Raw genomic sequence first — 25,357 nt, forward strand, 5'->3', positions numbered from 1 at the left:
GGGATCCGGGGGGCTGTGATAGCCCTTAGGCATAGATAGTATATGGGGAACAATACCGGTGTCTTGATTCAAAGAAGCCAGACAGGTGAATATACTTACCCTCCTGGCGGTCCCTGACTCTCCGGTGGAGATCGCGGTGTGCGTTCAGTGTTTACGCATACCGCGATTTCCTGGGAGCGTTACTCTGTGGGGGCCAGACTGCTCCGGCGCTTGCGCTTGCGCAGTCTATAAAGGCTTCGGACAGAGTGACGCTCCCAGCGTTATATTATAGATATATAGATAGATAGATAGATAGATAGATTCAAAGGCTTGCTAACAACTGCTTTTTTAAGTGGGAAACAATCTTAGGATATTTTTAGTCCTCTGTATCTGGCACGAGCCACCTGGCAGTCTGCAGGGGATATACTTATTTTGCAGTTGGCAGTTGTTGTTTTGCCTATGCCGCCTGCCAGTTGACTGCTGTTCAGTTGTCAGGACTAGCACAGGCTTTAGCAGCGGCCTAGCAGAGGTCTGTAGACAATCTCTTAAATGACTGCTATCAGGTAAAAGGGCAGGCAACACGGGTTGGTAATGGGTCAACATTGGCTTATAGTAGAATGCATTCTTACACCCCTTAGGATTTTAAAAAGCATAATTTTTGGTATTTCTTTTCTTCAGAGGCAAGTCTCCCAAATAGCATGAGGGCCATTAGGAAACTAGTAGTTGGGGTAAGGGGAATAAGCGCTTGCTATTTTGGTGCTCCACTCTAGTGTTGGGGAATATTATATTGGGCTGCACAGTAGTAACATCTATTGAATCTTACAACCAGTTGGTCCTACCTATCAAGTAATATGGTCAGCAAGGGATTTATCTTTTAGTTATTGCATATTGTGTGAACTACACCCGATTTAATTTGGAGTTAATAAAGGTCAAGTTTTAGTGTGAAACTCATAGATAGTGAAAGAGTAGCATTTGCACCTTTCAGTCAGTTGGAATTATTTGCCATATCACCATCTTTAGGTCCACTGTATCTAATACGTGACGCCTGTATGGCTTAAATTAGACTATGGGGTGCTCACTGTGTTATTTGGTGCTCTGAAGAAAATAAGTTCAATCAGAAATAGCAAACTTTGGCACTCAAAAACTGGAAACTTTATTAAACAGAGGATAAATTCTATTGTTCTGACGCATATGAATACAGATAAAATTAATCTACGTTTCGGCATACAGTTGTCTTTTTCAAGATATACCTCTGAGGTATGGGGTCGCCAGGTGCGAGCGTGAGGTGTCCTCACGTGCCTCTATGGCTCAGAAACGGCCACAGAGGAGCATGTAAGTGTGTGAGATGGTCTTGAGTGGAGAAGACGAGCCCACCAGCACAAGATAATCATCCATTATTGGAGATCGAGGATTGCCGAAGTAAAGGAGAGCATAGAAGCTTATTCCTGAATGTGAGGAGTGCATTCACCTGTAAGGGTTGGCGGGGTAACCACCTGTGAGGGGTGAGGAGTCGCCACACTAGAGGAGTCTAATGTGTGTGTGTGTGTGTGTGTGTGTGTGTGTGTGTGTGTGTGTGTGTGTGTGTGTGTGTGTGTGTGTGTGAAAATAAGTGCCATGTTAGAGATGAGTATAGTCCTCCATACACTATTATGGGCCCACATAGTGCTCCATACAGAATAATTAGCTCCATATATTGCTCCATACAGTATAATGAGCCCATATAATGCTCCATATATGATGGGCCCCATATGATGAACCCCATATATTTCTCCACAAAAAAATGAAATACTCACCTCTCCTGGCTGGCCGCCGCTCTGCTCCGGACTCTTCAGAGTCCGCGTCTTCTGGCTCTCTGCATTGTGACTGTTCAGGCAGAGAGCGCACACTAGTCACGTCATCGCGCCCTTTGACCTGAAACATAACAGTCAGGGTGCGTAAGATGTCACAGTGGAGGAACGTGGAGAGGTAAGTATTGCAAGCACCAAAGCCCTGAGAAAGTGGGGGGCACTTGCAAGCGCCAGCACTGACACAGTCATTGGGCCCCCATAGTGAGGCGGTGTTTATGGGATAGTTAACTTGTGCAACAATTGGTTTATGGCTGCAAAACTTGTTGACACTTGAGACAATTTGCTTCTGTGAAAAGTGTAACATCAGTTTGCAAGTGTCAGCAAATTGTCTCAAGTATCAACAAGTGTTGCATCCATAAACCAATTGTTGCACTTGTTAGCTATCTCATAAATCGATCTCAAAGACCTGATGAGGCTGGTGTAAATACTTAGAATATGCATGTCAAAATGGCTCTAAAATCCTTTTTGAAAGTTGTCTTGTTCGTTACTAAAAGGAGCATTTTATATGTCCAGTTCTAAACTTATAAACTGCTCATTTTAATATCAGACAGACACAGTTAACCTTCTTGCCACAGCTTGCAAACGATGTGCCATCCTCGAAGAGGTGCACTACCTGAGCAACTTCTGTGTGTTGTAGACACTGCTTCATTCTACTGTTATGTACCTCTAGGGGTGAGAGCAATGACAAAATGCAAAAGTGACCAAAACAACAGCCAAAAAGGATGAGAACAGAGAGATGGTCTGTGGTCACCACCTGCTGAACCATTCCTTTATAGATGTTGGCTTGCTAATTGCCTATCATTTCTACCTGTTGTCTTGTTCCAGGAGAAATTGATTCACAATCCATGTTGCTTCATAACTGGACAGGCTGACTTCACAGAAGTGAGATTGACTTGGTGTTACATTGTGTTGTGTTAATGTTCCCTTCATTTTTTGAGCTGTGTGTTTAACAATATATTTAGTTTGCATTAAGAAATGTAGTGCCCAATCCATTTTAAAACAGTTGAAAGCTACTTGCCTCATGCAGAGGTGCACACAGACAGAAGAGGGCCCCAATGCAAGAACAGAATATGGGCCCTTTGTGAAGCAATGTGTCTGTCTCAGAAGCTGCTTTGTAGGTGGAGGTGGACCCCCTTACCACTTGGGCTACTTTCCTGCTGTACAGGTCTATCCATGACTTGATGTGAGACAGTGTACCATCAAGCTCAGATTCACAAGTATAGTTCTTCAACTGAGTTCTGTGTTCTGTCACTAGTCTGAAAAAGTATGGCCATGTTGTATCAGTGAAAAACTTAAACAGAGAATATACATGAAAATCTGACATATGAGTGAGGTACATCTGAAAGTCACTATACCTGTTGGTAGTAATGCAGTACTGAGTTCATAAAGGTAGGTTAAATATGACTTAACAGTTTGACAGAGCTGTTTCATAATGAAAAGTGATTACCATTCTGCATTTCAGAACTGCAGGGATAAAAAAAAACACTGTGCTAATGAGAAGTTACATGTGAAAAATAAAGTAACACAACAGACTAAGGCCAATCACATGCCATATCTACACATAACCTAATATCTGGCAGCGTTAATGTTTATGTTGAGAAACTAAATAATGTTCCCGCATAGAGAAAAAAACTCTGCTTTTAAGAGTTAAAATTAACCATTTGAATTATTTTTCTTTTTAAATCATGCCTATTGTGCATTTAAAGTGAACCTCTCACTTCCTAACAAAATTGAGTTAAAATACCTTGTAAAATTCCTTGAGCGCCCCTGATTTTGCCATTTTTTTCCAATTTGTTCTGTGTCACTCCATTGCAGAGATATTCACATTTGTTGCTTTTGGAGTGCATTATGTGAAATCTCTGCTTGCAGTCCAACTGGGCATTTCTTAAAAGTCTTTTATGGTGTCATGTGCTTTCACCCCTACCCCGACCTTCCTGATGTTGGCAATCACAGCAGTCTGAGTCTTCTCTGAGGGTGTGTGATTTCACCCCTGCCTCTCAAACACTGTCTATCACAGCTGATCTAGAATTTCAGCAGTCGCAGACACTGTAGTGCTGTGATTGGCAGTGTATGGGAGGGAAGGATGAAAGTGCATACCACAGAGAATATTAAGAGACTGTTCATCTGGGATTGGCAGCATCTGGAGGGGGAGCACATGCCCCTAAAGAAAACTTAAGAAACACCCATTTGAACTGCAAGCTGAAATTTCACATATTTCGCTCCAAAACCAATAAATGTGAATTTCTCTGCAAAATGGATAAAAGTGTCAAAATCAAGGGAGAGCAGGAATTTTTAATAGGAATTTGACTTTTTTTTCACAAATGACAAGCCCTCTTGAAAGACACTGTTCTTGGTGCGTATTTCCCTATAGGTTAGCATGTGGAGTGGAAAAAAACAAATGTAAAAAGGTATTGTGGCTTAGAATACCAGTGTTCCTGCACTAAAAAAACATTAAAAAAGCTGTGTCAAATATACACCAAAGGTGCTTAATAATAAGGGGAAAGCAAATGAAAACACATAATAATCACAGTAGATTGTTATTGTGTATTTTAGTGCAGACAGTTATACAAAAAATGGAAAGGAAAAAATGTGTTTTTGAATGTGAGAACCTGGCCTAAGGGAATGTGCACGCTGATTTTTTTTACTGAGTTTTTGGAGCAGAAACTCTCTAGATCTTCATATAAACTACTCAAAATGTGGAGTTTCCACTTCACAAACTCCACACAAAGACTTTGCATGAACATACTCTAAGGATATCTGCACAACCAACCAATTTGATGTGGATTTTCTGCAGTTTCGAAAGCTATATCTGCAATTCTAGCTTGTACTTTATAATGCAGCTCAGATATGCACCAAATACGCACCGTGTGCATTTACATTGACTCAATAGCTTTGTTTCTTTGCCATTCTTAATGAAATGTAAAATCCAGCAAGTTAAGGATACTTATACTTCTTGCTGCTGGATCTTCTTCTGTCTTTGGCTGTAAAAAGCTGCATAAATATCTCCAGTGGCTTTTTTCCCAAAGATCGCTGTATGGGCAGCCACCCTATAAAGTCAGCTTTAGAATTGTGCGTCCTATCGTGTAACCTGATATCAAATCCAATGCGGCAGCGTAGAGCTGTCCTCTCATACACAGTGTAATGTGATGAAAGAGCAAAGTCATTCTGTCTATGAGGCAGTAATGGAAGCTGCCTGTACAAAATCTTTTCCACCAGTTCTAGATTACAAGACGGAGAAATACCTCCTGACTAAAAACAGGAAGATTGGCGTGTTTCATCGTCTGCTGCAGCTTGGCGTTCTGTGCTATATCATTGGGTGAGTAAATGTGTTTTTCTGTAAAAAAAAAATAGGTTTAGAAAGGTTCTTATATTAGAAGACTGTGAAAAATGCATATATGAAAAGGAGCTATAATGTTATGCATGTTTTTTGTTCTCTTAATTCACTAGGGTTATAAGGTTATAAACTTGGGCATAGCTTTGAGAAATAAAAACAAATTCTTAGTGTTCATCCATGTATTATGCCAGATCTAAACCAGTGAATATATGAAATATTGTAAGATGCCCATGGAAGGATAACAATACAGTGAGTAGCAGAAGGAATCCCTATGGGATCATATTATAGACCTGTGTGCTCTCCATGTGCCACTCAATGGCATCTAGTGTCTCTGTGAAATCAGTGAAACATTGAAGGACAAGTTTATATAGGCGTATCAAGAATCCATACATCAGGGATATGGAATACAGCTGTATTTATATGGGACTTTAAAGTGAGGGAAAAAATATTGAAAAAAGCCAGCTCACCCATCTATCGGTCCCAGTATCCAAGCACGGAAGCTGCAGTGTAGCAGGAACAAGTGAATCATGAAGGTATGATCCAGCTCAGAAAGGTCCATTAAATTTTTTAACAAATCTTTATTAGAAAAATATCTTCGAACAACAGTTCTTAGTCTTTCCAGTCTTTAAAGTGAGGGAGTCCAACTCGTGACCCCTGCAGGATGACTCTCTACGCTGCCCAACATAAAAGCCCACGAGAGGGCTGTTGAATGGCACAAAGAGTTCCAGACTGGCCACCTGCCCGACCGGGCAGATTCCCGGTGGCCCACAGTGCTAAATTGCATGGGTGGCTTCCGGCATTTCAATCTTGTTGCAGAGAAGTACTGTGGTCGTGCACACATGCACACATGCATGCATTATTGAGTACTGAACGCCACCATGGAGCACGCTATGCTATATTAAGTTCAATGCTGGGCAGTGCCAGCATCAGGACATTCTTAGTGTTTGAGTTAGTTTACTCTGCTTACCTGTTCTGCTCCCGCCATTGTAAAAACCACAAAAGGAGGAAAAAACCTCCGCTATTCTAGAGAAAAAAAAAAAAACAAGCAAAGGTGCTTACCTGTCTAGGCCTCAAAGCAAATGCACTATCATAGTGCAGCGGACCCGAGTAAAGATGGCGACTACACAGGTGGGGTAATACCAAATGAGACAGCCTACAATCAGGGATTGGCTGCATGGCACACCAGTGCAAACAGATAATCTGCATGCGGCAGTGTTCACACAGAGAATGCAAAGCATCTGGATCACACCCTGTGGCGGGCTGCCCAGTGCTAACTGTATTGCGTCCTGTGTGAACAGAGGCCACAATTCACAAAGCCATCTGGGCCCAACTGCAGCTCAAAAAGTAAAACTAAATAAAATGGTCAATAACATATCAGAAAATGTAAGGTATTATTAGTTAATATTATGGCCACACTGCCGCATGCAGATTATCTGTTTGCAATGGTGTGCCAAGCAGCCAATCCCTGATAGTAGGCTGCCTGTCATTTGATATTACCGCACCTGTGTAGCGGCCATCTGTACGTGGGCCCGCTGCACCATGATAGTGGATCGCCCCCATGGGGCCATGGGGTACTCGGTACCGGGTGCTTCGGTTCACAGGGGGATGTCACTGTGGCTGACCTGGTCCGTGGCCCTGGGACGTCCGTGTAAAAGGGAAAAGTCTTTAAAGGGGAAATGTTCGTGACGCCACCTGTGTTATTTGGTCATGGTGACCAGCGCTGCTTTAAGGGGTCCACTGGGGTGATGGTATGGCAGCTAGATGGTATACCTTCCCACAGGTGAAGTATATTCCCAGGGCTTCCCGGCGTGTAGAGGGCGGATGGTGAATGGCGCAGTGAAGAACGAGGACACAAGGTTGCAGTCTCTTTACCTTTACTGAAGACTTCAGCATCCACAGTCCAGGGCACCAGATCACAGGGCAGTCAGACTCCGGCCGGTTTGGAGGCAAGTCCAGAGTTCCCTTGTCCAGGTAGAAATTAGTAGCCTTTCTCTAGTCCTGCAGTGTTGTAGTCCCTTACTGCTAAGCTTCTCATAAGGTCATCACAACTGTTGTAGATGTTATGTCTCTCTCTCTCTGTCCCCCGGATAGGATAGGACAAACCCGTATGACTGGTGGCTTGAGGCGGTTTATAAAGACTCTGTCATGCCCCTGCCTCTACGGGGTGCCACCGTGCCTCCTGGGTGTAGAGCAGACAGGTAACGTGAAATCAGCTGTCCTGACGGTCTCTGGAGCAAGGCATAAAGATCATTACTCCCTCGGTGTTTCGGCTACCGGGCTTCTGCGCCTCAGAACCTCATAAGGAGGCAGCCTGTGTAGGGCTGGTCCCCTTCTGATATCTACTCCTTTGCTACGACTTCTTTTCATGCTCGCTGCAATACAATTCTGCCTTTGATGTCTCTTTCTAAGAGCTACAGCTCTGAGGGCATGCACAGCTCTGTGTCCTTCTCCTTTGCCCTCTGACAGGATCCCACCCCTGCCAGGGACCAATTAACTGAGCGGAGCTCAGCCAGCAACTGACTCATTTTCCCTACAGGCGACCAGTTTTACCAATGTGGGGAGTGACCTAATAAATAGGAGCAAGAGCTCCCCCTGGTGGCCTGGAGTGTGAAATCTGTTGCATGTTTGTGATACCTGGATACAGTTGTCCTTCTTTGCCTCCAAACGTAGTACCACTCTCCCCGAGAGGAAAGCAATACCACTGCAACGGCCAGGACCCTGGGGCGCCGCAATAGTGCATTTGATTTGAAGCCTGGACAGGTAAGCACCTTTGCCTGTTTTTCTGTGGTATTTTCCCGCCATTGTAATTCTGCAACCACAGTCAGTCTGAGTTGAATTGGTTCCTGAAGGTGAACTGCAGCCTGTAGTTTTCCCTCATCTCCAGAGTATGGGTGAGTTACTGAGTTGAGGCCTATGTCATGTACATTTCATTGAAATTCTCATTGAACTATCCCCAATATTAGACCACTCACTGACAAAGGGATAAAACTTAACCTTTATTATAACAATTACCAACAATATAAAATATACAAACTGTTGGTTTAACTGATGGTTAACCCCTCTGTGACCTTAGACGTACTATCCCGTCGAGGTGCCCTGGGCTTATCTGACCCTGGACGGGATAGTACGTCATAGCCGATCGGCCGCGCTCACGGGGGGAGCGCGGCCGATCGCGGCCGGGTGTCAGCTGCTTATCGCAGCTGACATCCGGCACTATGTGCCAGGAGCGGTCACGGACCGCCCCCGGCACATTAACCCTTGGCACACCGCGATCAAAGATGATCGCGATGTGCCGGCGGTGCAGGGAAGCACCGCGCAGGGAGGGGGCTCCCTGCGGGCTTCCCTGAGCCCCCCGCAGCAACGCGATGTGATCGCGTTGCTGCGAGGGTCTCCTCACCTCCCTCCCTGCTCGAGCCCCGGATCCAAGATGGCCGCGGATCCGGGTCCTGCAGGGAGGGAGGTGGCTTCACAGAGCCTGCTCAGAGCAGGCACTGTGAAGCCTGCAGCGCTGCATGTCAGATCAGTGATCTGACAGAGTGCTGTGCAAACTGTCAGATCACTGATCTGTGATGTCCCCCCCGGGACAAAGTAAAAAAGTTAAAAAAAATTTTTCCAAATGTGTAAAAAAAATAAAAAAAAATATTCCAAAATAATGAAAAAAAAAAAATATATTATTCCCATAAATACATTTCTTCATCTAAATAAAAAAAAAAAAACAATAAAAGTACACATATTTAGTATCGCCGCGTCCGTAACGACCCGACCTATAAAACTGTCCCACTAGTTAACCCCTTCAGTAAACACCGTAAGAAAAAAAAAAAAAAAACGAGGCAAAAAACAACGCTTTATTATCATACCGCCGAACAAAAAGTGGAATAACACGCGATCAAAAGGACAGATATAAATAACCATGGTACCGCTGAAAGCGTCATATTGTCCCGCAAAAAAAGAGCCGCCATACAGCATCATCAGCAAAAAAATAAAAAAGTTATAGTCCTGAGAATAAAGCGATGCAAAAATAATTATTTTTTCTGTAAAATAGTTTTTATCGTATAAAAGCACCAAACCATAAAAAAATGATATAAATGAGGTATCACTGTAATCGTACTGACCCGAAGAATAAAACTGATTTATCAATTTTACCAAACGCGGAACGGTATAAACGCCTCCCCCAATAGAAATTCATGAATAGCTGGCTTTTGGTCATTCTTCCTCACAAAAATCGGAATAAAAAGCGATAAAAAAAGTCACGTGCCCAAAAATGTTTTCAATAAAAACGTCAACTCGTCCCGCAAAAAACAAGACCTCACATGACTCTGTGGACCAAAATATGGAAAAATTATAGCTCTCAAAATGTGGTATTGCAAAAAATATTTTTTGCAATAAAAAGGGTCTTTCAGTGTGTGACGGCTGCCAATCATAAAAATCCGCTAAAAAACTCGCTATAAAAGTAAATCAAACCCCCCTTCATCACCCCCTTAGTTAGGGAAAAATAAAAAAAAAATGTATTTATTTCCATTTTCCCATTAGGGCTAGGGTTAGGGCTAGGATTAGGGTTAGGGTTAGGGCTAGGGTTAGGGCTAGGGTTAGGGCTAGGGCTAGGGTTAGGGCTAGGGTTAGGGCTAAGGTTAGGGCTAGGGTTAGGGTTAGGGTTAGGGCTAGGGTTAGGGCTAGGGTTAGGGCTAGGGTTAGGGTTAGGGCTAGGGTTAGGGCTAGGGTTAGGGTTAGGGCTAGGGTTAGGGCTAGGGTTAGGGTTAGGGTTAGGGTTAGGGCTAGGGTTAGGGATAGGGTTAGGGTTAGGGCTAGGGTTAGGGTTAGGGTTAGGGCTAGGGTTAGGGCTAGGGTTAGGGTTAGGGTTGGGGCTACAGTTAGGGTTGGGGCTAAAGTTAGGGTTAGGGTTTAGATTACATTTACAGTTGGGAATAGGGTTGGGATTAGGGTTAGGGGTGTGTCAGGGTTAGAGGTGTGGTTAGGGTTACCGTTGGAATTAGGGTTAGGGGTGTGTTTAGATTAGGGTTTCAGTTATAATTGGGGGGTTTCCACTGTTTCGGCACATCAGGGGCTCTCCAAACACGACATGGCGTCCGATCTCAATTCCAGCCAATTCTGCGTTGAAAAAGTAAAACAGTGCTCCTTCCCTTCCGAGCTCTCCTGTGTGCCCAAACAGGGGTTTACCCCAACATATGGGGTATCAGCGTACTCAGGACAAATTGGACAACAACTTTTGTGGACCAATTTCTCCTGTTACCCTTGGGAAAATACAAAACTGGGGGCTAAAAAATAATTTTTGTGGGAAAACAAAAAGATTTTTTATTTTCACGGCTCTGCGTTATAAACTGTAGTGAAACACTTGGGGGTTCAAAGTTCTCACAACACATCTAGATAAGTTCATTGAGGGGTCTAGTTTCCAATATGGGGTCACTTGTGGGGGGTTTCTACTGTTTAGGTACATTAGGGGCTCTGCAAACGCAATGTGACGCCTGCAGACCATTCCATCTAAGTCTGCATTCCAAATGGCGCTCCTTCCCTTCCGAACCCTCCCATGCGCCCAAACGGTGGTTCCCCCCCACATATCGGCTATCAGCGTACTCAGGACAAATTGGACAACAACATTTAGGGTCCAATTTCTCCTGCTAACCTTGGAAAAATACAAAACTGGGGGCTAAAATATAATTTTTGTGGAAAAAAAAAATTTTTTTATTTGCATGGCTCTGCGTTATAAACTGTAGTGAAATACTTGGGGGTTCAAAGCTCTCACAACACATCAAGATGAGTTCCTTAGGGGGTCTACTTTCCAAAATGGTGTCACTTGTGGGGGGTTTCTACTGTTTAGGTACATTAGGGGCTCTGCAAACGCAATGTGACGCCTGCAGACCATTCCATCTAAGTCTGCATTCCAAATGGCGCTCCTTCCCTTCCGAGCCCTCCCATGCGCCCAAACGGTGGTTCCCCCCCACATATGGGGTGTCAGCGTACTCAGGACAAATTGGACAACAACTTTTGGGGTCCAATTTCTCCTGTTACCCTAGGGAAAATACAAAACTGGGGGCTAAAAAATAATTTTTGTGGGAAAAAAATTTTGTTTTATTTTTATGGCTCTGCATTATAAACTTCTGTGAAGCCCTTGGTGGGTCAAAGTGCTCACCACACATCCAGATAAGTTCCTTAGGGGGTCTACTTTCCAAAATGGTGTCACTTGTGGGGGGTTTCAATGTTTAGGCACATCAGTGGCTCTCCAAACGCAACATGGCGTCCCATCTCAATTCCTGTCAATTTTGCATTGAAAAGTCAAACGGCGCTCCTTCCCCTCCGAGCTCTCCCATGCGCCCAAACAGTGGTTTACTGCCACATATGGGGTATCAGCGTACTCGGGACAAATTGGACAACAACTTTTGAGGTCCAATTTCTTCTCTTACCCTTGGAAAAATAAAAAATTGGGGGCAAAAATATAATTTTTGTGAAAAAATATGATTTTTTATTTTTACGGTTCTGCATTATAAACTTCTGTGAAGCACTTGGTGGGTCAAAGTGCTCACCACACCTCTAGATAAGTTCCTTAGGGGGTCTACTTTCCAAAATGGTGTCACTTGTGGGGGGTTTCAATGTTTAGGCACATCAGTGGCTCTCCAAACGCAACATGGCGTCCCATCTCAATTTCTGTCAATTTTGCATTGAAAAGTCAAACTGCGCTCCTTCCCTTCCGAGCTCTCCCATGCGCCCAAACAGTGGTTTACTGCCACATATGGGGTATCAGCGTACTCAGGACAAATTGGACAACAACTTTTGAGGTCCAATTTCTTCTCTTACCCTTGGAAAAATAAAAAATTGGGGGCAAAAATATAATTTTTGTGAAAAAATATGATTTTTTATTTTTACGGTTCTGCATTATAAACTTCTGTGAAGCACTTGGTGGGTCAAAGCGCTCACCACACATCCAGATAAGTTCCTTAGGGGGTCTACTTTCCAAAATGGTGTCACTTGTGGGGGGTTTCAATGTTTAGGCACATCAGTGGCTCTCCAAACGCAACATGGCGTCCCATCTCAATTCCTGTCAATTTTGCATTGAAAAGTCAAATAGCGCTCCTTCCCTTCCAAGCTCTCCCATGCGCCCAAACAGTGGTTTACTGCCACATATGGGGTATCAGCGTACTCAGGACAAATTGGACAACAACTTTTTGGGTCCAATTTCTCCTGTTACCCTTGGTAAAATAAAACAAATTGGAGCTGAATTAAATTTTTTGTGTAAAAAAGTTAAATGTTCATTTTTATTTAAACATTCCAAAAATTCCTATTAAACACCTGAAGGGTTAATAAACTTCTTGAATGTGGTTTTGAGCACCTTGAGGGGTGCAGTTTTTAGAATGGTGTCACACTTGGGCATTTTCTATCATATAGACCCCTCAAAATGACTTCAAATGAGACGTGGTCCCTAAAAAAAAATGGTGTTGTAAAAATGAGAAATTGCTGGTCAACTTTTAACCCTTATAACTCCCTAACAAAAAAAAAATTGGTTCCAAAATTATGCTGATGTAAAGGAGACATGTGGGAAATGTTACTTATTAAGTATTTTGTGTGACATATCTCTGTGATTTAATTGCATAAAAATTCAAAGTTTGAAAATTGCGAAATTTTCAAAATTTTCGCCAAATTTCCGTTTTTTTCACAAATAAACGCAGGTACTATCAAAGAAATTTTACCACTATCATGAAGTACAATATGTCACGAGAAAACAATGTCAGAATCACCAGGATCCGTTGAAGCGTTTCGGAGTTATAACCTCATAAAGGGACAGTGGTCAGAATTGTAAAAATTGGCCTGGTCATTAACGTGCAAACCACCCTTGGGGGTAAAGGGGTTAATCAGAGAGTAAAAAAAAAAAAACATATACCCCTTGTCTCTACATATAAGGTGAGGTGCAAAATGCCCCCTCACTTTCAAAAGTCCCATGTCTCATGTATGTAATGTACACAGCAAATTTTCTGTGTACCCTATGCAATGTATATAGCAGTCTGTGCATGTGATGTATACAGCAAGTCACCATGTATCCTATGTGATGTATAAAGAAGTCTCACTGTATCCTGTGCACTGGCGGACACAGTCAGAAAAGGGTCCCTGTGCAAGAACAATATTATGGGCCCTTTGCAGCCTGAGAACTCCTAAAAATGCAAAATTGTACAGGGTGGAGCGCGGTAATTTGCTGATTTGGGAATGAAATAAAAAAATTATGATCATTAGAAAAATTTATTTTATATTTTAATTATACTGAACAGTAATGGAATTTTTAAATTACATGGTTTTAAATAGTGTATCTGGCAAATGTCGACCTTCACTATCCACACACTGCTGCATACGTTTTCTGAAGTTTTCATGAACTCTAACAAGCGTGTCCACTGGTATTCTGCCAATTTCAGCTTCAATATTGTTCCTTAGGTCTTCCAAGGTGTTGGGACGGTTGATATACACCTTAGACTTCAGGTAACCCCAAAGGAAAAAAATCGCATGGGGCTAAATCTGGTGAGCGTGCTGGCCAGTTCACATCTCCCCTCAAAGAGATAAGCCGTCCAGGAAACATTTGCCTCAAACAATTCATGGTAACCCTCGCTGTGTGTGCAGTGGCACCATCCTGTTGGAACCATGTATCCTCTAGTTCCATTGCCTCAAGAGCCGGCTGAAAATAATCCTGTATCATAGACAAGTACCGTTCGGAGTTCACAGTTATGGCACGACCATTATCAGAGGTCTCTCGTGAACTTCTCTGGGGTTTGTTTCACTCCAGTAACGCATATTTTGTTTGTTTACACACCCACTGAGGTGAAAATGTGCCTCATCAGAAAAAAACACAATGGCGTCACGGGGTATCGTTGCTAACATGTCTTCACAAGAGGTCCGCCGTGTCAAATAGTCCCATGCTGACAAATGTTGGACCACGCACATTTTATACGGGTGAAAATTCAGTTCATCATGAAGAATCCGGTGGAGAGAACGTCTTGAAATGCCAAGAGCAAATGATTGCTTCCGAGCAGAGCGTTTCGGAGATTGCAGTACTGCTGCTCTAACTCTCTCGATGTTTTGTGGTGTTGTAATCCTTCTCTCAGGTCCCCTTCGTACACATGACACATTCCCTGCTGTTCTGAATGCATTCACCCAATTTACAATTGATTGCCGTCCAGGAACACGTCCGCGTGGAGGAACAGCGAATTGTAAACGAAAAGCACGCTGCACTGCAATGATCGAGTGGGCATTTGAAAAATACGCTTCAACACAAAATGACCTCTCCTCACGTGTCCACTGCATGATGGCAACTGAAAGGCAGAGGAATACAAATCTCCCATCAGCCACTGTAAGCCACACCCACTCTCCCCTCTCTTCGACCGACAGTGCCGCCACAGCATGCAGTGCAAAAAAGCAAATTACCGCGCTCCACCCTGTACTTGCTTTGGAGCCAGAAATGGGCCCCCTTACCTCTTGGGCCCCTGTGCGGCCGCACAGGTTGCACCAATGGTATGTCCGCCCCTGATCCTGTGTGATATACACAGCAGAGTGTCAGTATCACAGGGATACCGCAGCAGAGATGGGCCAGAAGATTGCGGAGTCCTATTTCACAAACGCCTGCGCTGATTACAACTGCTTCACCATCTTATTAAACAGTGCAGTTTTATTTTTTTAGATATGTACATTTTCTACATTCATGTTTGTGACCTGTTTGATGATTTTAAAATCATACTTCCCAAATAGACCGCTGCATAATTAGAATTATTATGTGAGGACTTTTTGCTAAACTTTGGTGGTGAATTACAAAACTTACGTCTTCACCTTTCTGCACCCCATGTAAGGGCCTGTGTTAAAAAATAATAGCCGCTACTCACCCTTCCCTCTACTCAAAGATACAGCACTTCAGCCAATCACTGATTACAGTAGCTTCGCCAGATAAACGGCAAAAGCAGCTAAACTCAGTGTTTGGCTGAGAAACACTCATGAGAGCAGCAGCAAAGGTGCAGTTCTGGACCTGGGGAGGGTGAACTTATTTTATTATTGTTTCATGTATATCACATGTTGTGCCTCCAATAAAGTTATATAAAAAAAATTTGGGGGGGGGCTTTAAAAAATTTAAAATCAATTTTTATTATTGCTGATTTCCCCTGTAACTGGGGAAAGCTTATTAGGGCTCCTGCCTGCACTAAAGAACTGATCTGGGTCTGATAAAACCCTGCAGCTCCTGCTCCTTCCCAACACTTGGTGATCACATGATCATAAGAACAGGAGAGGACAGTGGTGTTTTGTGCTCCCTAAACTGTATACACATTGACATTCTGAAATGTCCTTGCAGAGTCATACACAGACCAGTCTGACATTTTAAGACATAGGGCAAGAAATCAATATTGTTTTTTTTGGTAGTTTTTTAATGGACTAAAAGCAAAGAAAGTGATAAAATAGCAAAAGTATTTATAGCCCTCTAGTAAATTCCCCTCAACTCAAAAAGCTGTGGTCATGTGGTCCCACAGGTCTTTGTTAAAGGGGGTCTGCCCCCCCAAAATGCATTTTAAATGAGCTATACAGTATTGTAGGGGGCTTAGCCCCTATAACAGCCATACTAGCACTGTACCAGTTACTGGTACTGTGCTTGAGAATATAATGTTTAATTTTTATGTAAAAGAGGCGGCGTCGGTGCACCCTTGGTGTGGCCAAGAGTCTCCTCATTTGCATATTAGGGCCCTATTCCCCCTTCTCATTGGTAGTGCTCAATTCACAGAGTGAGCACTGTCTGAATGGTGCCGGTGTGTGTGTGACATGCAGTGGCCGCCTGCATTTTCCTCCTTGTTGCCTTTCTTCTCACGCCACACGACTACACCTGGAAGTGCAGCGAGCGGCATCAGGAGAAATGAGACAAGACGGAGAATGGATGCAGCCACTGCACATGTGTGGCCGAATACACGTCAGCAACATTCAGACAGTGCTCTCTCTGTGATATAAGCACTGACGATCAGAAGCAAAAGAAATGCCCCAATATCAAGTGAGTAAGTGTAACCGTGCACCAAAGCCTCCTCATTTGCACACTAATTTATTATTAAAGTTGTTTCCTCAGGCACTATACTAGTAACAGGTATAGTGATGGCAGGATGGTTGTGCATGTGACAGCTGAGGCCAGTGATTGGCAGCAGTAGTAACCGGAGTGACCCCTGGGGTGGTGCAGCAGAAAAATGCAATGCTGACTTTTGGATATGGGATGGACCCCCCACTCCACTTTAAAACAACCATAACTACAGTAATCCTAGACACTGGAATACATACACAAAACACATTATTTTGATTGTCAAAATGGCCACAGCTTTATTTAAATCACAAGATTAAAACAATCACAGCAGGAGTCAGGTGATGTGCTAGTACATTGGGATTCACAAGTACGGCGATATCCCCAGCTGTCTGACATACAGCACCAGGACAGACAGCCATAAAGGGGCGGCACCCACTGGGGCCATTCAGGCAGAGCCAGTAAACTTTCAGGGCACCAATGACCCTATTATCCTCACTCCTGTGCTTAACCACCGTGCCCGCCACTTACTGACGTTACCATTACAACGTACTTGAGGCTGGCCACCACAGCCGAGCCTCTTCACCACTTGAGGTTTTACATCAGCAATTATAATTTAAGATGATGAAAATCACCATAGATTTCGGAATACAATCTGCAGGGTGGACAGCAGTGTGAGCAGTGTCTTCTTACCTCAGCACCCAGGTATCTCCAGTAATAGATGACAAAGACAAGGTGGACATCAGTCGGAGCAGCTTCATACCTCATCATTCATGGTATCTTCTGTATTAGAATATCCACTGGGAACACATCTTTCCACACATGAAGGGAGGGTGAAGGACTTCCTACTGCACATGCTCACGGGCACCTGGCCTAATATTCGAAGATAAAATACCAGGAAAGCCAGCTCATTATAAATATTGAAATCTCCAAGGTGCATGGAACTTGGTTCTGACCACACATATACAAAAGTACAAAAATAGTAAAAAAGTTGTTCCAGTTCCACAAATGCAAATTTTCAAGCTGTGATAAAATATAATTAAAAAAAAGCATTTCTTATCATAGACATTATTGGGAGGAAAAGAAACAATCCTGTGTTCATTGTCTTTTCTGAGCTGCAAGTGGTAAAGTTATTTTACATTTTATTTAAATAAAGCTTGATATTTTTAATTCGAGAAGCTGGAACAATGTTTTCTATTTTCATACTAATAATCTAGGACAGGTTGCTGCCTGTGTAAGAAGACTGTGGCCATTTTAATTCTATAGTGATTACCTATCTAGACAAAACAATTGTGATTTGGTAATTACGGTAAGTGTGTTTAGGAATATAATATTTATAATGACATTTCCTTTAGTTATTTTTTTTTTCAATTCTCGGAGAACCCCTCTAAGAAGGATAATAAGGCGATATTTTATAATGGAATAATACTTTTTGAGTGGAAAGGTTGCATTTACTAGTATTACTTTTTTCCTAATGTTTGATTTATTAACAGGTGGGTGTTTATAGTAAAAAAGGGCTACCAAGAAAGTGACAATGATCCACACATTTCCGTCATAACTAAAATGAAAGGAGCATCTGTGACCAAAAACTTCAGGGAATTTCAAGAAAGATTATGGGATGTAGCAGACTTCGTGAAACCATCTCAGGTGAGTTCACAAATTCTGAAATACCATGTGATTTGTTTTTTAACAAATTCTTTAGTTTCCGAATATCTTTGTTTCATAGTTTAGGTCTATCGGGTTCAACCTATTACCTAACATGTTATTCCAGAAGAAGGCAAAAAAACACAAGGCAAATGCTAATTGCCCTAGATCACGGCAAAAACTACTTTTCGACTCTACATATGGCAATTAGACTTGTTCCCTGGTTCAACGTCCCAGCTCAGAGTCTAGTACCCATAACCTGTAATATTATATTTATCAAAAGGGGCATCCAAGCCCTTCTTGAACTTTTTTTTTTAGTTAATCGACCATTATAATACTTTGTGGCAGAGATTTCCATAGTCTCACTGCTCTTACAGAAGAGAATTTTCTATCTGTGTTGATAAAATTAAGTCTTCTTTCCTCCAGACTTAGAAGATGACCCTTTGTCATTGTTGCAGGCCTAGGCGTAAAGAGATTACTATAAGGCTTTTTGTACCGTAGATTGTAATTAGATCACCCCTAAGGCTGGTTTCACATTTGCGGTTGTGTCTGCAGCGTTTCTGACGCATACATCCTCATGCGTCTTGATTTCCTATCTTTCACATTGTGGACGCGGGTACATTCGTTTGCATGTGTTCGCTTACGCATGCATCGTTTCGCGGTGTGCGGCTGGGCGCGGCTAACGCACCATGTTGCAATTTTTGAGGTGGCAAATTTCCACTGCCATACCCATGCGGACGCTTGCTGAAGGAGTGCGTCAAAACAGCGCATTACAGTCTATTGGAACGCAAGAACTTGCGTTTGCGTACGCATGTGTTTTCTGAGTAAACGAGAAATCCAATGAGACACGCCTATTTGGCGTGACTTGTGTCAAGGAAATTCTCCTGGAAAATCTTTTTCCTATCGCACGCATGCGCATAAAAACCGCAAACGCATGCAAAAACACATACCAACGCAGCGGTTTTTTTTCTGTCTTGCATAAGCTGATGCGGATAAAAAATACTGCGTTATCATGCGTTTTTGCATGCGTTTGCGGTTGCGGACAAGACGCTGCGGACTCAACCGCAAATGTGAAACTAGCCTAAGTCTTTTGTTTTTGCAAACTGAATAACCCAGGTTTAATTACTTGTCTTGGTACTGCCATCCACCCATTCTCTTAATAACCATGCTCTTCTCTGCACCCGCACTAATTTGACTATGTCTTTTGTTATACACTTGAGCCCCAAATTGTGCACAGTATTTTGATGTTGTCTGACTAATGTCTTTTTAGTTTTGACAAGGATTTAGCTATTTAGTACATACATTCATCTTTTGCACAGCAACAAGGGAAAAGTAATGGCTGGAGCAGGGCCGCCCAACCCCCACAACAAGGCCTGAGCGGAGGCCAGCATGACAAGGGGTTGGAGGTGGGTTTTAGGGTGATTGAGAGGAGGGCCTATGTATGGGGGGTAATATGGGATAGGTGGGGGTGGAGCCTGTCAGTTCCCGCTCTTCAAGACTCAGGAGCATCCCGCCCTCCCGCCCCTTTGTTCTAGGATAGGTGGTTTTAGTTTCGGGGTTCTTATGTTAATGGGTCATTGCGGCTGTGGCGGCTGGGGGGAGTCCTTGGAGTTGGTGGAAATTGGTTCGGGGGATCCATCGGCATATGGGTCCCCTGTTTTCGGAGTTTCACAGGTTTTGGATCTGGTGAATTGTGGTGGGGACTTTCGGCTGGGGTGGCCGAATCCCCGTGAAGTTTTCGTGAACAGTGAAACCCTTGGGGTTTATTGGTGCTCCCGAGCCAGGGTGGTAATGGCTGGGAGTAATTATGTGTTTACGGTTATGTTCACAGTTAAGTTTGGGATATTCGCCAGATCCTTTGTAGCTTCAAGGACTCCTCCTAGTTCAGGATAATATTTACATTGTGGTTAATTGTTATTTATTTATGTGTTAAATAAAAGGCTGCTGTGGCCAAATTATTCCAAAAGATAATTCTTGTCTTGTGTTTTTTGGGAATGGGTTTGGGGGAAGGTATCGGAGTAAAGGGAGGTGATCCAAGGTAAGGGGGTCACCCGGTATACCCAGGGCTCGACAATACCATTGTCAAGCAAGCATTGTAATCATTTGTCGGGTGAAGGTAGCACTTGTTCACACTAGGAACAGTCATTTCCGATAAATGTGCAGTGTACATGGATCTTTAGCGTATGTTACAGATCTGGACCTGTATTTGAATATACAGTATATATTTGTCTACTATAGAAATTAGGTAACTAATCAATAAAGAAAGTAGGACCTAAAAACTACATGGTGTTAAAAAGAGGAGAGTTAGATTAAACAAACATCAAGACATGTTCAATTTAAAGAGGATTTCAGCTCCCAAACTATTTATATATGCAAATAGCTATTTAAAAAAACAAGTCCAGCAATACCTTTACATGGCCAATCCGTTCCTCTGGCACTAAGAAATCAGTAATTGGAATTTATATGCCAATGAGGCTGAAGACTATTGTAGGTCTAAAACCTCTGTCACTCCAGCTCTTTTTCCTACCAAGAGTCACCTCTTCCTAAATAAATAACAGCCTCTGTATTGTGAGACTTTAAGCAAAGGAGTTTCCAGTCAAGTGGGAGGAGGCTGTGCTGGGAGGGTAATAGACAGAGGCCTCTGATCTGACATAGTATTTTAGGCTCATGTGTATATAATTTCAGCATAATGTTGAAGTTAAACAATCCACAATAAAAGGTCACATAGTAATTCCACAACCATTTCCTGGGATTCTCTTTTTCTCATATTTCTACATACTTATGTCTAGTAAAATATTTGACCTATCAGGAATATTCTTAGATCATGTTATGGAAACATCTATGCTCTCTTTGTCTTAAAGGGAACCTGTCACCCCCCCTGGCGTTTTTAACTAAAAGAGCCACCTTGTGCAGCACTAATGCTGCATTCTGACAAGGTGGCTCTTTTAGTTGGGGTCCCTTCTAAGGCTGGAGTCACACACAACATATAAAAATACGGTCCGTTTTTTACAGATCAAATACGCAGAAATGTTCCCTGAACAGTGATCCGTATGTCATCCGTTGGCAAGGTGTGGCTACGTATTTTGCGCACGTAAACCTCCGTATGGCATCCGTAGGGTATCTGTACGGCGAGATTTTCTCGCCAGCTTGCAAAATGGATCCATGGGCTCAAATATTCGTGAAAACATATATACAGTCTATATATATATATATATATATATATATATATATATACAGTATATATATATGTCAGTGACACACACATATATATACCGCATATACTCGAGTATAAGCCGACCCGAGTATAAGCCGACCCCCCCTAATTTTGCCACAAAAAACTGGGAAAACTTAATGACTCGAGTATAAGCCTAGGGTGGAAAATGCAGCAGCTACCGGTAAATTTCAAAAGCAAAAATAGATACCAATAAAAGTAAAATTAAATGAGATATCAGTAGGTTAAGTGTTTTTGAATATCCATATTGAATCAGAAGCCCCATATAATGCTCCATACAGTTTGATGGGCCCCATTAGATGCTTCATATTAAAATATGCCCCATATAATCCTGCATAAAGGGTAATAATGGCCCCATAAGATGCTCCATAGAGATATTTGCCCTATATAGTGCTGCACAAGTGTTATGGCCCCATAAGATGCTCCGCACAGCCACTTGCGCTGCACAAGTGTTATGGCCCCATAAGATGCTCCGCACAGCCACTTGCCCCTTATAGTACTGCACAAGTGTTATGGCCCCATACAGATGCTCCGTACAGCCACTTGCCCCATATAATGCTGCACAAGTGTTATGGCCCCATAAGATGCTCCGCACAGCCACTTGCCCCTTATAATGCTGCACAAGTGTTATGGCCCCATACAGATGCTCCGCACAGCCACTTGCCCCATATAATGCTGCACAAGTGTTATGGCCCCATACAGATGCTCCGCACAGCCACTTGCCCCTTATAATACTGCACAAGTGTTATGGCCCCATAAGATGCTCCGTACAGCCACTTGCCACTTATTAATGCTGCACAAGTGTTATGGCCCCATAAGATGCTCCGTACAGCCACTTGCCCCTTATAGTGCTGCACAAGTGTTATGGCCCCATAAGATTCTCCGCACAGCCACTTGCCCCTTATAATGCTGCAGAAGTGTTATGGCCCCATAAGATTCTCCGCACAGCCACTTGCCCCTTATAGTGCTGCACAAATGTTATGGCCCCATAAGATGCTCCGTACAGCCACTTGCCCCTTATAGTACTGCACAAGTGTTATGGCCCCATACAGATGCTCCACACAGCCACTTGCCCCTTATAGTGCTGCACAAGTGTTATGGCCCCATAAGATTCTCCGCACAGCCACTTGCCCCTTATAGTACTGCACAAGTGTTATGGCCCCATACAGATGCTCCGCACAGCCACTTGCCCCATATAATGATGCACAAGTGTTATGGCCCCATAAGATGCTCCGTACAGCCACTTGCCCCTTATAATGCTGCACAAGTGTTATGGCCCCATAAGATGCGCCGTACAGCCACTTGCCCCTTATAATAAATAAATAATAATAATAATTTTTATTTATATAGCGCCAACATATTCCGCAGCGCTTTACAAATTATAGAGGGGACTTGTACAGACAATAGACATTACAGCATAACAGAAATACAGTTCAAAACAGATACCAGGAGGAGTGAGGGCCCTGCTCGCAAGCTTACAAACTATGGGGAAAAGGGGAGACACGAGAGGTGGATGGTAACAATTGCTTTAGTTATTCGGACCAGCTATAGTGTAAGGCTCAGGTGTTCATGTAAAGCTGCATGAACCAGTTACCTGCCTAAGTATGTAGCAGTACAGACACAGAGGGCTAATACTGCATAAAGTGTATGAGAACATGATGCGAGGAACCTTTTTTTTTTTTTTTTTATTATAAATAGGCCACACAGGGATCGTTAGGTTAATGCATTGAGGCGGTAGGCCAGTCTGAACAAATGAGTTTTTAGGGCACGCTTAAAACTGTGGGGATTGGGGATTAATCGTATTAACCTAGGTAGTGCATTCCAAAGAATCGGCGCAGCACGTGTAAAGTCTTGGAGACGGGAGTGGGAGGTTCTGATTATTGAGGATGCTAACCTGAGGTCATTAGCGGAGCGGAGGGCACGGGTAGGGTGGTAGACTGATACCAGGGAGGAGATGTAGGGTGGTGCTGAGCCATGGAGTGCTTTGTGGATGAGGGTAGTAGTTTTGTACTGGATTCTGGAGTGGATGGGTAGCCAGTATAATGACTGGCACAGGGTAGAGGCATCGGTGTAACGGTTGGTGAGGAATATGATCCTGGCTGCAGCATTCAGGACAGATTGGAGCGGGGAGAGTTTTGCAAGAGGGAGACCGATTAGTAGAGAGTTACAATAGTCCAGACGAGAATGAATAAGTGAAACAGTCAGAGTTTTTGCAGAGTCGAAAGTAAGAAAAGGGCGAATTCTAGAAATGTTTTTGAGATGCAGGTAAGAAGAGCGAGCCAGTGATCGGATGTAGGGGGTGAATGAAAGGTCAGAATCAAGGATGACCCCAAGGCAGCGGGCATGTTGCTTTGGAGTAATGGTGGAACTGCACACGGAGATGGCAATGTCAGGCAAAGGTAGGTTAGTAGAGGGAGAGAACACGAGGAGTTCAGTTTTTGACAGGTTTAGTTTCAGATAGAGGGAGGACATGATGTTAGAGACAGCGGTAAGACAATCACTGGTGTTTTCTAAAAAGGTCGGTGTGATATCGGGAGCAGAAGTGTATAATTGGGTGTCGTCAGCATAGAGATGGTACTGGAAACCAAATCTACTGATTGTTTGTCCAATAGGGGCAGTATACAACGAGAAGAGTAGGGGGCCTAGGACTGATCCTTGAGGAACCCCAACAGTAAGGGGAAGGTGAGAGGAGGAGGAACCAGCAAAACATACAGTGAAGGATCGGTCAGAGAGATAGGAGGAGAACCAGGAGAGAACGGTGTCCTTGAGGCCGATGGAGCGGAGCATAGTGAGGAGGAGCTGATGATCCACAGTGTCGAATGCTGCAGAGAGATCCAAGAGAATTAGCATGGAGTAGTGACCATTAGATTTAGCTGTTAGTAGGTCATTAGAGACTTTAATGAGGGCAGTTTCAGTAGAGTGTAAAGAGCGGAAGCCAGATTGAAGAGGGTCGAGAAGAGAGTTATCTGAGAGATAGCGGGTAAGACGGGAGTGGACCAGGCGTTCGAGGAGTTTAGAGATGAAGGGAAGATTAGAGACAGGTCTATAATTAGCGGCACAGTTTTGATCGAGGGATGGTTTTTTAAGTAATGGATGTATGATGGCATGCTTAAATGAGGAGGGAAAAATACCGGAAGTGAGGGAAAGGTTGAATATTTTTGTTAGGTGAGAGGTGACAGCCGGGGAAAGGGACTGGAGGAGATGTGATGGAATGGGGTCACTGGTGCAAGTGGTCGGGCGAGAAGATGCAAGGAGCCTGCTTACTTCTTCTTCTGTAACTGCTTCAAAGTCAGAGAGTGAACTAGATGCAGTGGGGGAGGGAGAACAGTGCATGGTATGAAGAGATTGGGAGATGATTTCCTGTCGAATGTGGTCAATTTTTTCTTTGAAGTAATTGGCCAGATCGTCAGCATGGAGATCCGTGGTTGGGGCCTGCTCTCTTGGGTTGAGTAGGGACTGGAACGTGTCAAAGAGACGTTTAGGGTTATTGGACAGGGAGGTGATGAGGGTGTTGAAGTAGGTTTGTTTGGAGAGGTGAAGGGCAGAATTGTATGTCTTTAGCATGAACTTATAATGGATGAAATCTTCGGGTAGATTAGATTTTCTCCACAGACATTCTGCGCACCTGGAGCACCGCTGAAGGAAACGTGTTTGCAGCGTGTGCCACGGTTGTTGCCGTCTGTGCCGAGTTGTTTTATGTATAGGAGGAGCAGCTTCATCCAGAGCACTTTGCAGGGTTTCATTGTAATGCTTCAATGCAGAATCAGGACATGAGATGGAGGAAATAGGGGCCAATGAGGACTGCAAGTTCTTCATAAGTTTCTGGGTGTTAATGGCCTGTATGTTTCTATAGGTGTGGAAAGTGGGGGTGACCTGAGCGGGATGGCAGTTCTTGATAGAGAATGAAAGAAGGTTGTGGTCAGAGAGCGGGAGAGGGGAGTTTGTGAAATCATCCACTGAGCAAAGTCGGGAGAAGACCAAGTCAAGGGAGTTTCCATCTTCATGTGTTGGAGAGTTAGTATGCTGCGAGAGGCCAAAAGAGGAGGATAGAGATAAAAGGTGAGAAGCAGATGGGGAGAGGGGAGAGGCAATGGGGATGTTGAAATCACCCATGATAAGGGTGGGGGTGTCACAGGAGAGAAAGTGTGGAAGCCAGGTGGCAAAGTGATCCAGGAACTGATGAGAGGGGCCGGGAGGACGATACACCACCGCCACTCGCATGGAGAAGGGGACGTAGAGTCTGACCACATGGACCTCAAAGGAAGGGAAGACAAGTGAGGGTACTTGGGGGA

At 43.5% G+C, this 25,357-nt stretch overlaps 1 protein-coding gene across 1 annotated transcript in view; it reads left to right on the top strand.

The window, feature by feature from the left end:
* Nucleotides 1-4,734: 4,734 nt before the first annotated feature.
* The window catches only part of P2RX6 (purinergic receptor P2X 6), a 71,898-nt gene continuing 51,275 nt past the window's right edge, over nt 4,735-25,357 (top strand). The window contains exons 1-2 of the mRNA XM_069754313.1: nt 4,735-5,142; nt 17,683-17,836. Coding sequence (XP_069610414.1) covers nt 4,973-5,142; nt 17,683-17,836 — 324 coding nt within the window. The 5' untranslated portion in view covers nt 4,735-4,972. The remainder of the gene's footprint in view (nt 5,143-17,682; nt 17,837-25,357) is intronic.

Source organism: Ranitomeya imitator, chromosome 1 (assembly GCF_032444005.1).
Source record: "Ranitomeya imitator isolate aRanImi1 chromosome 1, aRanImi1.pri, whole genome shotgun sequence".
NCBI lineage: Eukaryota > Metazoa > Chordata > Amphibia > Anura > Dendrobatidae > Ranitomeya > Ranitomeya imitator.